The 14,870-nt window shown below is 54.4% G+C and overlaps 1 protein-coding gene across 1 annotated transcript; it reads left to right on the forward strand.

The window, feature by feature from the left end:
• Positions 1-248: 248 nt before the first annotated feature.
• Positions 249-4,290, forward strand: LOC135192052 (granzyme B-like). The gene is made up of 5 exons (XM_064174873.1): positions 249-315; positions 415-562; positions 1,743-1,878; positions 2,029-2,250; positions 3,873-4,290. Exons 1-5 carry the CDS (start codon positions 249-251, stop codon positions 4,008-4,010), a joined length of 711 nt encoding a protein of 236 aa, XP_064030943.1. The 3' UTR covers positions 4,011-4,290.
• Positions 4,291-14,870: the final 10,580 nt, after the last annotated feature.

Below are 14,870 nucleotides of genomic sequence, written 5' to 3' on the forward strand. Positions count from 1 at the left end.
ATGCTGGCTCTGCCAGGCACTCTGAATCAGGCCCAGGATGGAGGTGGGTTGATGCCCCAGGGTAAGGCTGACTGAAATCCCCTCTCGGATCGCTGAGGCATGCAGTTTTCAGCAGGGTTAATCAGATGAGGCTGCCTTCTGTGGTTTCCTGGAGTCTAGTCTCAGGCTATAAAACCTTGCTGGGAGCAGAGAGAGACCCCAACTGCAGCCTTGCCTCTGAGGGTTCAGCTGAAGCCAGGAGGGCTATGATGAAGCACCTGCAGAAGCTGCTGCTGCTGTCCCTGCTGCTGGTGACCTGCTCCTCGGCTACAGCCTGTAAGTAGAGCAGCCTGGAGGCAAGGGGAGGGCTAGGGAAGGGAAAGGCCCAAACAGCACAGCCTAAGTCCTCCCATCCCCTCATCCCATCCATTGCAGATCGCTCCTGGACTCGGCTGGAGGGAAGGGACGAAGCCAAGAGCCACTTCACAGCCTCCCTGGCTTACCTGCAAGGCAGGAACAACCATTCCTGTGGTGGCTTCCTGGTGGCCCCAGGCTGGGTGATGACTGCAGCTCAGTGCTCGAAGTAAGTGACAGCCACACTGGGGAAGCTCCTGGCACGGTGAGGTTGTGCTCCCAGGGGCTGGATGACAGCTCCTAGGTGGAAGGTCAAACAGTTTGAGTCAGTCCAAGGGCTGTGGCCAAGCTCCTTCCCCAGCAGGGAGTGCAGGCGCTGGGACAGCAGAGCTGTGTCTGCTGCTCTCCTTTGGGCTGTCCCTCCCCATGTCCCCTCCAGCCCACCTTGGGATTCTTCCCTTTGTTTTTCAGACCCCCTTCCATGACTCATTTTAACCTTCCCAAAGGTCAACAATGCTAAGTCAGAGCTGCTTCTTCCCTTGCTGTCCCTGACCTGCTGGCAGGGCAGGGATTGCTGGTGTCAGGCTTTGCCCTTTCTGCCACCGAAGACCTCCAAGACTTATCAGCAAGATTCTTACCCAACCCTCTTCTATTCCTCCAGCTGGAGGGCCTGGGTCATGGTCAGGCAAGAGAACTTGTCTAGATCCAGACAACTCTGGGCGTAGCTTCTGCCCTCCTCAGGGCTGGCAGCTGTGCCCCAGTGCCAGCAACCCAGGCTCAGGACCACTCCTCACAGCTGAGCAGCACGAAGGAGGATCAGCAGAACCCAGGAGCCTGGATGCCCAAGTCCCACCTGCTAGATTAAGAGAGAATCTTACCCACACCCAGGGTCCCTCCCAGTTCTCCTAAGGCTCAGTCCCTTCTGCAGATGATGTAGGAGGCCAGGAAAGGTTCATTGACCCAGGGCAGTGTTCTGGGCTAGACCTGTTCTAGTGGGAGGTGTCCCTGCCTATGGCAGGGGGTTGGAACTGGACGAGCTTTGGAGTCCCTTCCAAGCTGAACCATTCTGTGATTCTATGAAATCCCTCCTTAGAGCCATGGACTTCCATGGGCCTCTGTGGAGTCTGGACCAACAGTGCACATGCTTTAGGACCCAGCAGCAGCACTGGACCAGATCCACTCAGCTCAAGGTCCAGAGGCAAAGCAGCACTTGCAGAGCTCTGGTCTGTCAGATGGGAAATTGCTTTGCCTCCTGCCTGAGTAGATTCACTGGCAGAGGTCCTTGGTGCCACCATCCTTCTTTAAAGCTCAACTGGTCTCTCCTGGCCATGATTCTGGGGGATGTGCCTCAGTGCTACCGTGGAAGGCAGGAGGATGCCAGTGACATTCCCTGGGCTTGGTTTTCCCAGGTACAAACCTCTGACTGTCACCCTGGAAGCTCACACAAGCAAAGAGGGCAGCTGGCAAACATTTGAAGTCCAAGAGTATCACTGCCACCCAAACTTCACAAAGCCCGAGGCAGGAAATGACATCCTCCTGCTGAAGGTAACCTCCTGCTGAAGGTAACCTCCTGCCTGGAGCCTGCCAGGTCCCCTCTGCCCAGAGCTGTGAGCCCGGAGCAGGAGGGCACAGCCTTCATCACAGAGCAGCTGCAGACCAAGCATTTCTTTCTGTCTTTTCTATCCCCTTGCCCAGCTGCAAGGCAATGCCACCAGCAACAGCTACCTCCCCTTGGAAGAAAAGCCCAGAAGGGTCAGCAAGTGCAGCATGCTTGGCTGGGAGCACCGAGCACACAGTGCCACCCTGCGCAAAGCCACCGTCACCGTCATCAGCAACAGAGACTGCATGTCCTACTTCCCTGGGCGAGCCAAGAACCTGCTCTGTGGCAGGAGTGGATCTGCTGGGGTGCCTGGGAAGGTCAGTCTCTGACTCAGGCAGCAGAAGGGACCCCTCAGGTACTGGAAGATCTCCCTGGAGCTTTCTTTCTTTCCTTCAGGGGTTGTACAGCCAGAAGAAGAGAAGGCTCCAGGGAGACCTCAGAGCTGCCTGCCAGGACCTGAAGGGGATTATAGGAGAGCTGGGGAGGGACTTCTGGTGACAGGATGAGGGACAGGGGCTTTGAGCTGGGAGAGGGGAGAGGAGGAAGGAAATCTTGAGAGTGAGGGTGGGGAGAGACTGGCACAGGTTGCCCAGGGAGGTTGTGGATGCTCCCTCCCTGGAGCTGCTCAAGGCCAGGCTGGATGAGGTCTGGAGCAACCCGGGCTGGTGGGAGGTGTCCCTGCCCGTGGCAAGGGGTTGCAACTGGGTGATTTTTAAGGTCCCTTCCAACCCAAATCATTCTGTGAAGCAGATGCTTGACACATCTGATCTGGGCTAAAAGCCCTCGCTGAAACGGTCCCCTCTGAAAACCTGCTCCTTCTTGCCCCCTCGCTCTCCCCACGCCACCACCAGCCTGTGCTTCCTCGCCAGCATCCCCCTTCTCTCTCGCTGTCCTGGCACAAGAGGTGCCCTGGGTCCTGATCGCCATCGCTCAGACCCCTCAGGAGGATCAGCAGCACCACACCGTGCTCAGCTGGGGGCAAAGCAGAAAGCGCAAAGGGAGCTTTGTTTTCCCGCTGCGGAGCACCTGGGAGCCTACAACAGGACAAGAGCTTGGCCAGAGAGGGTTTGCCCCAACCCTCACGGCTGAGCCGAGTCCCTTCTGGGTGCTCTGCTGCCAGCAGAAGGGCAGGAACGAAGCAGTGATTGAAGCTTCAGTGTTTGCCCAGCTGTAGTTGTGCTGGATCCAGTGCTGGGCTCCAGGCAAAAGTGTCAATGCTCCCTTTTGGACACGTTCTGGGGGTGCCAGCTGCTGGGAGTGCCAGCTGCTGGGGGTGCCAGCTGCTGGGGGTGCAATCTGCTGAGGGTGCAAGCTGCTGAGGGTGCAAGCTGCTGAGGGTGCAAGCTGTCAGGAATGCAAGCTGCTGGGGGTGCCAGCTGCTGGGAATGCAAGCTGCTGGGGGTGCAAGCTGCTGGGGGTGCAAGCTTCTGGAAGTGCAAGCTTCTGGGGGTGCCAGCTGCTGGGGGTGCAAGCTGCTGGGGGTGCAAGCTGCTGAGGGTGCAAGCTGCTGAGGGTGCAAGCTGCTGAGGGTGCAAGCTGTCAGGAATGCAAGCTGCTGGGGGTGCAAGCTGCTGGGGGTGCAAGCTTCTGGGGGTGCAAGCTTCTGGAAGTGCAAGCTTCTGGGGGTGCCAGCTGCTGGGGGTGCAAGCTGCTGAGGGTGCAAGCTGCTGAGGGTGCAAGCTGTCAGGAATGCAAGCTGCTGGGGGTGCAAGCTGCTGGGGGTGCAAGCTTCTGGGGGTGCAAGCTTCTGGAAGTGCAAGCTTCTGGGGGTGCCAGCTGCTGGGGGTGCAAGATTTTGGGCGTGGCAGCTGCCGGGGGTGCAATCTGCCGGGGGTGCCAGCTTCTTCTGGGCAGGCTCTGCAGCCTCCTTGTTCTCTGCTGATGCTCCCTTTTGCTGGGCCCCTCACCTAAATCTCCACCGCTGTCACTCGTTCCACAGAGCGATGCTGGGGACCCTCTGATCTGCAACAACAAAGCCTTCGGCATCTTCTCCTACAAGTACGGGACCTGGCCTGGCTTCTACACGCTCATTGCTCCTTACCTTTCGTGGGTCGAGAGTGTGATGAAGTCAGTGTGACCCTGCCCCGCTCCCAGCTGCTGCCTCCAGGGCCCCATTGCTCACCTGCTCTTCCTTCCTCCCTCCCTGGAAAGCATCTGCTGCTGACCCTCACGGACCCAGCAAGGACTTCTCTCTGCAAGGCCAACCCGCGGCACTGAGGGGCTGGGTGGGCACTGCAGCCCGGTTGGGTTTCCTCCCTGTGCCAGCTGGGGAGTGCCTCTGTCCCCGGGGCATGCTCCCGCACCTCGCAGCTCCCAGCTGCCCTTCTGTGGCTCCAGCTCTAGAGAGGAAGCAGCAGGACAGCCCCGAGCCAGCTGGCAGCAGCTGCTGGAATAGCTTTGGGGACTGCAGGACGATGAGACTGGAGGGATCTAAGCCAGCAACCTCCTCCCTGCCCCTTGCATTTGTGACACCAGGTACTTGGCTCTCCTTTGCCCAAGCCCTGGGGTGAGAGGGTTGCCTTCAGCTCCGAGGAGGACACTTTCAGCTCCTGTTTCACTGCTGTTGCTGCTGTCCCCTCCCTCTGAAACCTGCTGCCTCCCTCCTGCCCTCCTGCTGCAGCTCCAGCCCTGTCAGAACCCACAAGCCCAATAAATTGCATCTGCATTGGAGAGGCTTTTCCCTTCTGTGGTTTAGATTTCTCTCAGCTGCTGGGTCCAGCCCTGAGCAGCTCAGAAGGAAGCCACTGCTCAGCCAGCTGAATGCCAGGCTGGAATTCTTCACACTCACACTCACTGTCAGCCAGAGGATGCTTTCCTCTTGGGCCAGGCAGTGCCATTGGCAGGGATGATGGACTCAGAGCCCCCCAGGGCTGTGCTGCCACATCTCAGCAGGTTAGCAGTTATCAAATGAGTCACTAAATGTCCCCAGTGCCCTCTTAGCCTGCTGAGAGCAAGCAGGCAGAAGCCTTAGCAAAGCAAGCTCTTGGGCCCTCTGGGTGTTCTGACCATGGGTAGCAGAGGTGCAGAAGAGATCTGGACCTGTTGCTGTGCCATGTGGACACAGCCTGCCCACTCCAGAAGCTTGACCATAGTTGAGCTGCACCAATTGGCCTAAAATCAGAGCCTCTGGTGCTGGTCAAAGCCATGATCATGGAATGGTTTAGGTTGGAAGGGAGCTCAAAGCTCAGCCAGTTCCAACTCCCCTGCCATAGGCAGAGACATCACCCACTAGAACTGGCCTCATCCAGCCTGGTCCTGAACACCTCAGTGGAGGTGAGGGACACACCCTGCTTGATACACCCCAGGATCCCATTGGGCTTCTTGGCCACAAGGGCACATTGCTGTGCCATGGCTCTCTTGGTATCCACCAGCACTCCCAGGTCCCTCTCATGATCAAGGGAGGTTCTCCTCTGCCTCTACTCTGCCCTGGGGGGGACCTCATCTTGAGCACTGCCTTCAGGTTTGGGCCCCCCAGTTTAAGAGGGACAGGGATCTGCTGGAGACAGCCCAAGGGAGGGCTCTGAGGATGATGAGGGGACTGGAGCACTGCCTGGTGAGGAGAGGCTGAGGGCCCTGGGACTGCTGAGTCTGGAGAAGAGAAGACTGAGAGGGGATTGAATCAATCTCTGAGGGCTGGGGGTCAGGAGGGGGGGACAGGCTCTGCTCACTGCTCCCTGGCACAGGACAAGCAGCAATGGAGGGAAGCTGCAGCACAGGAGGTTCCAGCTCAGCACAAGGGCAACTTCTTGCCTGGAAGGATCCCAGAGCCTGGCACAGGCTGCCCAGAGAGGTTGTGGAGTCTCCTTCTGTGGAGCCTTTCCAGGCCTGTCTGGATGTGTTCCTGTGCTTGGATGGTCCTGCTCTGGCAGGGGGGTTGGACTGGATGAGCTCTTTGGGTCCTCTTCCAACCCCTGACATCTGTGATGCTGTGATCATCCAACCCCATCTGCCATGGGCAGGGACACCTCCCACTAGAGCAGGTCACTCAAGGCCTCATCCAGCCTGGTCCTGAACACCTCCAGGGAGGTAGTGGAGCACAGAAGCACAGAATGGGATCAAGATCCCATTCTTTCCTGTGCTCCACCACCTCCCTGGGCAACCTGTGCCAGTCTCTTCCTAACCTCACTGTCAACAATTTCTTCCTCTCATCTTCAGCCTCAATCTCCTCTCTGCCAATGTAAACCCAAGATTCCAGGTGCTTTCCAAACACAGCCAATCCAAACCCTCTGGGAGCCTCCCAGCTGCCTCCCACAGCCCAGCTCTGGGTTCCCAGCTGGCGGCGATGATGCTGCGCAAGGAGATGCCAACCCCGGGAGGGAGTTGTGCATGCAGACAGTGCCCTCTTTGGGTTAGCAGCAGCAGCAGAGGTTCCTCAGGGTTCTGTCTCCAAAGAGCTTTGAATTCGATTTAGAGTTTGCCAGCAGCACAGGGAGGGGTTTCTGCCCCTCTGCTCTGCTCAGCCCCCACCTGCAGTGCTGCATCCAGTTCTGGGGCTCCCAACACAAGAGGGACATGGAACTACTAGGGAGAGTCCAAAGGAGGCCACAAAGAGGATCAGAGGGCTGAAGAATCTCCTCTGTGTGGACAGGCTGAGAGTTGGGGATGCTCAGCCTGGAGAAGAGAAGGCTTCAGGGAGACCTTGGAGCTGGCTGACAGTGCCTGAAGGGGGTTACAGGAGAGCTGGGGAGGGACAAAGGCTGGGAGTGCCAGGACGAGGGACAATGGCTTTGAGTTGAGAGAGGGAGAGTGGAGATGAGGAAGAAATTGTTGACAGTGAGAGTGGGGTTAGACTGGAACAGGTTGACCCAGGGAGGTTGTGGATGTCCCCTCCCTGGAGGTGTTCAAGGCCAGGTGAGATAAGGGCTTGAGCAACCTGTGCTGGTGGGAGCTGTCCCTGCCCATGGCAGAGGAGTTGGAACTGGGTGGTCTTAGAATGACAGAATCAGGCAGGGTTGGAAGGGACCACAAGGAGCAGCCAGTTCCAATCCCCTGCCATGCCCAGGGACACCTCACACTAGAGCAGGCTGCTCACAGCCTCAGCCAGCCTGGCCTGAAACACCTCCAGGCATGAGGCTTCCAACACCTCCCTGGGCAACCCCTGCCAGGCTCTCACCACCCTCATGCTGAACAACTTCCTTCTCACTTCCAGCCTGAATCTCCTCGTTTCCAGCTTTGTTCCATTCCCCCCAGTCCCCTGACAGCCTAAAAAGTCCCTCCCCAGCTTCTTGTAGCCCCTTTCAGATGCTGGAAGGCCACAAGAAGGTCACCTGGGAGCCTTCTCCTCTCCACACTGCACAGCCCCAACTGCCTCAGTCTGTGCTCACAGCAGAGCAGCTCCAGCCCTCTGAACATCCTCCTGGCCCTGCTCTGGACACTCTCCAGCATCTCCACAGCCCTCTTGTCCCAGGGGCTCCAGAGCTGGATGCAGGACTCCAGGTGGGGTCTCAGCAGAGCACAGCAGAGGGGGAGAATCCCCTCCCTGGCCCTGCTGGCCACACTGCTGCTCCTGCAGCCCAGGCTCTGCTTGGCTTTCTGGGCTGCAAGTGCACACTGCTGGCTCCTGTTGAGCTTCTCCTCCAGCAGCACCCCCAAGTCCTTCTCCTCAGGGCTGCTCTCCAGCCTGGCACTGCCCAGCCTGGATTTGTGCTTGGCATTGCCTCGGCCCAGCTGCAGGATCTTCAAGGTCCCTTCCAACCCAAACTATTCTCTCATTCTATGATCCAACAGAAATTTTACCTCTAAAAACCTCTTTTCCAGCAAAGTTCAGGATTGCAGTTCAGGAGTAACTTCATAGCCAAGCTGAGAGAGGCTTCTCTGTCCCTTAGGCTCCTTTACAGCAGTGAAGCTGCTCTCCATCGAGTGTTGCCAAGCTGACAGCAAGATCAAACTTCTTTTCTCACCAGGCTGCCAATGGCCTCCCCAGAAGGATTCCTGCATCACCTCTGCTCTGCAAAGAGCCTCACTGAAGCCATCAGCTGCTGGCAGACTCAGAGACCAAAGATCTGCTCCACTGGGAAGGGAGGCTCCGAAGCAGCACAGCAGCAAAGACATCTTTTGGATGCTTCACACCAGCGCCCATGGTCAGGAGCTATAGACAGCAGCTGAGAAAAGGGAGGAGCACTTTGGGAGCAGGGCACAGGAGTGGCCACAGACAGCAGGTGATGGCTCCAGAGCAGGAACACAGAACAGCCTCCAGGCTGCATCCCCAGGCCTTGCTGAGCCACATCCTCCCCCACCTCAAGAGTTAGGCCACCCAGAAGCTCTCACACAGCCCCAGACTCTGTGTCCTGTCATACAGCCCAGGGTGAGGGCTACCAAAGCTCCTCAGAAGCTGTGAGCTCTCAAGCCAAGGCGACACAGAACTCACCCGAGGCAGCCTGAGGTCTTCCATAGGCAGCCTGTGGCCAGGCTGAGCATGGGAGAGGGCAGAAGGGAAAGGAGGGAATCCTCACAGCCTTCTTCACACGTTTGATGTGACAACTTAGTCTTCTCCAGCTGGACAGATGCTCCTCTGTCTCTGCCAAGGGAGCACAGAGATGCTCAAAGAGCAGAGCCTGCTCCTCCTCCGAGCACGGTGCCTGCCCAAGGTGAATCCCAAATTCTCTCTTCCTTGCCCTCACCTTCTGCAGGAGGTTGTGGGTTTGGGTTTCTTTCAATATGAAAAAGATGGAAATTGACTTCCCCAACAGCTGAGCCCCCCAAGGGCCTGTTCTGCTGCTGGCAGGGACACCTGCCAGGCAGGTTCCAGTGACCTAGCAGGGCACTCAGCTGACCCACTCCTGACCACCCTCTCCTCCCAGGAGCCCCCTGAGAGCAGGCTGCAGGAATTCTCTCGGCAGCAGCAAACTGTTCCTGGGCTCCCAAGACCTCTCCTTGCAGGACAGGGTCCTTCCTGCATGGGAGAAAGGAGCTGAGGGCCTCTCACCCCAGGCCAGGAGCTGGCAGTGGTTTACTCTGGCGATGCTGGAGGGGCCCTTGGGAAAGGAGGCAACTGTGAGCGAGCAGCCAGGAGCGTTCTGCCGCCTGCTGCTCCCAGCTGCCCCTTTCCCTGGGCCTCTCCAGGACAAGGCAGGGACCCAACCTCCTCCAGTGTCTCACTGAGCAGGCTGCAAGGCTTCAGACAGACCCTGCAGCAGCTGTGGGCCATGTGCACCTCCTGGCTGCAGGCTCCATTAGGAACCTCTGGGCATGAAGGACTTTGCCTTCTTCCTTGGAGAGCCCAAACCTGGCTCTGTGCTCTGCTGAAGAGGAGCACAATTCACTCTCTCTGCAGGCATGGCAGCACTCATGGAGCTAAAGCATCAAGCCAATGGCTTGAGCAACCTGAGCCAGAGGGACCTGTCCCTGCCCATGGCAGGGGAGTTGGAACTGGCTTATGGTCCAGCTCCAACTGCCCTCCCACCAGCCCAGGGTGCTCCAGGACTCATCCAGCCTGGCCTTGAACACCTCCAGGCAGGGGACATCCACAACCTCCCTGAGCAACCTGTGCCAGTCTCTCCCCACCCTCACTCTCAATTTCCTCCTCATCTCTCTCTCCTCTCTCCCAGCTCAAAGCCATTCTCCTCCTCCTGTTACTCCCAACCCTTGCTGAAAGTCCCTCCCCAGCTGTCCTGGAGCTCCTTCAGGTATTGGCAGACAGCTCTAAGCTTTCCCCAGAGCCTTCTCCTCTCCAGTTTGAACACCCCCAGCTCCCTCAGCCTGTCCTCATAGCAGAGATGCTCTAATCCCCTGTGGCCTTCCTCTGCACCTGCTCCAAACCACTTTACCATAGCATGACTTAGGTTGGAAGGGACCTTGGCAGATCATCTGCTCCAACCAACCCTTTTTGACTCCATGCCCCAGGATCTCTGACTCAGGAGAGCAGAGTGTGGAGTTCCACAACACTTCACCACAGAATGGCTGAGGTTGGAAGGGACCTTGGCAGATCATCTGCTCCAATCAAACCTCTTTGGCTCTACACCTCAGGATCCTGTTTGCTCAGCACTGACACCACCACTGACTCAGATGAGCAGTGTGGAGATCCACAACACTTTAGCATGGCTGAGGTTGGAGGGGACTTTGGCAGATCATCTCTTCAAATCAACCCCCTTTGTCTCCACACCTCAGGATCCTGACTGCTGAGCACTGACAACACCACTGACTCAAGAGAGCAGAGTGTGGAGTTCCAAAACACTTTGCCCCAGAATGGCTGAGGTTGGACAGTATCTTGGCAGATCATCTGCTCCAATCAAACCCCTTTGACTCCAAGCCTCAGGATCCTGATTGCTGAGCCCTGACACCACCACTGACTCAGGAGAGCAGAGTGTGGAGGGTAGAGAAATTGTTCAACCAACCAGAATCATAGAATCAAGCAGGTTGGAAGAGACCTCCAAGCTCATCCAGTCCAACCTAGCACCCAGCCCTATCCAATCAACCAGACCAAGGCACCAGGTGCCCCATCCAGTCTTTTCTTGAACACCCCCAGGGATGGCAACTCCACCACCACCCTGGGCAGCCCATTCCAATGCCAATCACTCTCTCTGTGAAGAACAGGAGAGGAAGAGGAGGCGAAGAGGGGAGGACAGCAGCAAAGAAACACAAACCTGACCACCATGGCTTTTAGGAACAAAATTTATTCCAATTTCAAACAGAGAATTTTTTACTGTTTTGTTTTTTTTAGGAGAAAGCTATGAAAATCAATTTCCATCAGATAGCTCTGCAGGTAAGGGCTGTCCTCCTCCAGCAAGCAAGAGAGAGATCATTGCAAGAAAACAATCCCACTCCTCTCAACTGGAGAGACAGTTCGGAGCCTGAATAGATCCTGACGCTGGGGGGTATCGTATTCAGAAACTCCTTTCCCCTCCCTTCAAATCCCTCCCCACCCCCTCCCCTCCCCCCCCAACACACCCCACCCCCACCCCCCACCCCCGTTTACCCCAACACTCACAACAATACATGCATTGCAAAGGACAAGGTTTAAAAACAGCATTTTTATATAGTTATTTTTTGTCTCCTTTTTGTTTAAATAGGATAATGTTTAAATTGTCTTAAATCAGGATGCTATAATATACAAGGATAACCAAAGAAGTTGTTTTCTTTCTTGCTTTTCTTTCCTTTTTTCTTTCTTGTCACCACATTGGCACTTTGTAAAAGAGTCTCTGGCACTGCTTAAAAGAAACAGGGGGAAAGGAGAGGGGGGGGAGGGGGAGGGCATTGGCACAAACCATACTCTTTAACTGGGTGCTGCGTAACACACTTTGACCTCTGCTGGGCTCTACCAGACCTGGGCTCTGTACAGTACAAGACAATGCTCAGCACACACTCGGGAAGTGCTTTTTTGGTGTGTGTGGTGTTGTTGTTATCTATTTTTTGTTGTCTTTTTTTTTTTTTTTAAAGACCTTTTTATCTTTTTTTTTTTTTTTTTTTTTGGACTCTTTAAAACCCACGAAGAGAAAGAAAACAAAACAAAACCCAAACACACAACCCAACATTGCTAGGAAGCAACAAGAAGAGACCAAAGAATCAGCGTCAGGGGAGGGGGAGGAGGAGGAGGAGGAGGAGGAGGAGGAGGAGGAGGAGGAGGAGGAGGAGGAGGAGGAGGAGGAGGAGGAGGAGGAGGAGGAGGAGGAGGAGGAGGAGGAAAAAAGGAAGAAGGGAGAGAGGAATAGGGCAGGAGTTTATCTGACAATGTAAGGGGAGGAGGATAAAAAAGCAGGACAGGGTCTCGTTGCTCACCCAAGTTTCTCAAGCCACACAGAATGATGCAAAGAACTGGGCTGGTCCTCTCCTGACTGGTTCAAAGGAGGTTTGGGGTTTCTTCAGCAGAACAATGATTAAATAAAAAGTGCACAATCAGCAAGAGGGCAGAACAGTTCCTGGGGGTTTTAAGCCGTTGGGATTCTCTTCCAAGCACCTCCAACTCCAGCCTTTCTCTGAAGGTCAAAGCTGCTGTCTGGACCTGCAGAAATTCCTGCCTGGCCTCGCTCCCGAGAGAAGATGATAAGAGGCAAATTTGGTTGAAGGTTTGGCACTTTTTGCTGGGGCAGGATGTTTGCCGAGGGGCTCAGCCAGCAGAGGCACGAACCAGTTCTGCAGGAACGCTTCGTGGGCCAAGCTGGAGGCACACAAGCTGCTGCTGCTGCTGCTGCTGGCCAAGCAAAGCAGGTGCTAACGCTGGGATCTTCTCACGTGGAGCTCAGGTCGCAGAGGGCTCCAGGTGATGTGTGCAAGTCCGACCCATTCCTCTCCTCCTTCAGAAAGAGGCTTGCGGGAACTCGGGAGGCAGCCACTGCCCTCGTGGCCTCCTCTTCCCTTCTGGAGATCATTGCCACACTGAGCTGGTCAGGAGGCCAACAGCTACACCAAGCAGTTTGGTCGGGAAGGTACAGCACATGCCTAAGGTCTCTGTGCCCACAGCCTCCCACAGTGCCCCACACCACAGTGCAGAGTCGCTCTGCAACAGATAGGAGCCAAGATCCCTCCTCCTGTGCCAGGGCAGCAGCTCTTAAGGGAAGGGAGGATACAAAACAGAAGTTTCTGATTCAAGTGGCAGTGCCACCATCATTCACCTTGGAAAAACCAAACCAACCCAAAACTTCTGGGAAGCTATTTCCAAGAACCTGTGTAGCTCAGTGCCAGCTTTGGTGCTGGCAGCAGTTGTAGTGTGAACCATTTACAAGAGGATCACAGAAGCGGAAGAAGCTGCTGCCATCTGTTGCAGATGAGCAGCACTTTGGAATACATGAAGATGATTATAAACCCCTCTTTATAGGACAGCTGCTACAAAATGGATCATTTTGGCATAAAGACATCCCTCTCCCCACCCCACCCCCCGAAAAAAAAAACCAACCCCAAAACAAGCAGTAAAACTGATGCAAAGTTGTCTGACACGTGGGAATCTCTCCCGTCCCCTCCCCAAGTGTTAAATGCGGTCCAGAGCGTGGCTAGCCTCAAGATGCTGTCTTCTCCTCCCCTCAGCCAGACTGGCTCTTCAACTGTTGGTCCCATGGCTACTGTTCCAGCTTGAGCTCTCTAATCACACTTAGCAGAGCTTGCTTTCTTCTGCAGTGCTCCGAGACAAACACACTGAGAGAGGCTTCCCTCAGCTAGCCTGGAAAACAAGAGGGACCTAGAGACAAAACGACTCCAAATGATATCCCTCCAGACTGTAGTGTTCTAGATCAAAGCATCTTAAGCAACGTCAGACAGTTAAGATTTAACTCTCAGGTGATGTGCAAAACACTGATGTAGTGCTCTGTCTACAAAAGAGACAAAATTAACAACAGCCCCCTCCAAGAGTGCAGCTCATTTCTAGTCTACTGGCAGCCTGCTCAGCCTTCGAGGGAGGCTCCAGAGAATTTGGACCCAATGTTACTTGTTGGAATTGAAACAGGAGCATCAGTGATGGCGAAATGACACACGTCCAGAGGTGGGTCAGATCTCCCTGCTTCCCTAACTCATGCCTTGCCTTGTGGCTGCAGTTATCTTCCAGGCTGGCAAGAGGTCTTCTGAGCATTTGTTCACTTGCCTCAGCTCCTGGAAAAAGCTCTCTCGAGTGCAAAGGCTTCACCCATCCTTCTGCTCAGCAGAGCTGCCTTTGGCATCTGGACTCCCAAGGACTACTTCCACTTCTTTTCTGCCTGCACCAGCAAACCCTGCTGCCTCCTGCTAAAAAAGCAAAGTGCACAACCCAACAGCAGGGCCCTTCTGGAACTGCCACAGCAGAACTACTGCAAGTTGCAGGCCGGAGCCAGGACGTGTGTGCAAGTCTTTCAAAGAGGAGCAGAGCTCCTCTCAAGAGAGACACAGCAGCATGTGCCTCAGGGGAATGCAAGGAAAACACAAACCAGGAGAGAGGGAGCTGCCTCTCCCTCTCTCCCCACAAGAGCTATCCTCAAGCTTTTCAAGTAAGAATCCTACCTATGCCCCACAGTGTTTAGTCGCCTACCAGCTCTGGCTTCCTTCTCAGCATCTCCAAGCTGGACGGGACCAAGGAATTCTTACGAAGTCATTTAACACACTGGCACGATAAAAAATAGGCAAGAAACAAAGGCTTGGTTGCTACTAGCAGCAAGAAAAAAGCTTAGAGGGTGGCACAAGACTTCAGGTTTGGGTTTCCTATCAAGCCAAAGCCTTGGATGTTTGAACGCCACGATTTGGACTCGGTGTGCTTCGATGTGCTGCATAGAGAAGTCGCTCGCTTGGATGTCCTAAGACTCAACGAGGCAAAAAACAAAAGGCTGTGGCTGCTTCCTCCCTCCTGGAGGTGTTTAAGGCCAGGCTGGATGAGGCCTTCAGCAACCTGCTCTAGTGGGAGGTGTCCCTGCCTATGATGGGGAAGGGTTGGAGATGGATGATCCTTGAGGTCCCTTCCAACCTATTCTATGATTCAGCGATTCGATCTCTCTCTGCAACACAGCAATTTCCCCCCCCTAAGAAAGCCATTAAAAACAAACCAACAAAGACCTCTTCTCTGCAGACTGAGCCTCGTGGGGGGGAGGGGGAATTATATCTATATTCAAAATTCAGAATTCAAATTTAAAAAGAGAGAAAGAAAAGGAAACTAAAACAAACAATTACAGCCAGGCACTTCCCCAGGCTCAGCAGCTATTTGCTCCAAGAGCTTCCTCCATCGTTTTGTAGTCCATGAACAACAGCAAAAAAAATGACAGCAAACTATGGATAGAACATCAATAATTTAAAAAAAAAAAGGAGAGGAAAAAAAAACAAAACCCAACCCCCCCTAAAAAAAAACAACCCCCAAAAAAATCTAAACTAAAAAAAACCTACACAAAATATAAATTAAAAAAAAATCTAAGCCAAAAAAAATCTAAGCCAAAAAAAATCTAAACTAAAAAAAAATCTAAACTAAAAAAAATCTAAACTAAAAAAATCTAAACTAAAAAAAATCTAAACTAAAAAAAATCTAAACTAAAAAAAATCTAAACTAAAAAAAATC

Source organism: Pogoniulus pusillus, chromosome 41 (genome assembly GCF_015220805.1).
Source record: "Pogoniulus pusillus isolate bPogPus1 chromosome 41, bPogPus1.pri, whole genome shotgun sequence".
NCBI classification, from domain to species: Eukaryota; Metazoa; Chordata; class Aves; order Piciformes; family Lybiidae; genus Pogoniulus; species Pogoniulus pusillus.

What these genes read in the sequence shown, in the direction of transcription:
- LOC135192052 (XM_064174873.1), top strand. Translation starts at nt 249, where the DNA reads ATGAAGCACCTGCAGAAGCTGCTGCTGCTGTCCCTGCTGCTGGTGACC. An exon ending in CTGCTCCTCGGCTACAGCCT is followed by an intron (nt 316 to 414) that starts GTAAGTAGAGCA and finishes CATCCATTGCAG; the next exon opens with ATCGCTCCTGGACTCGGCTG. An exon ending in CTGCTGGGGTGCCTGGGAAG is followed by an intron (nt 2,251 to 3,872) that starts GTCAGTCTCTGA and finishes CTCGTTCCACAG; the next exon opens with AGCGATGCTGGGGACCCTCT.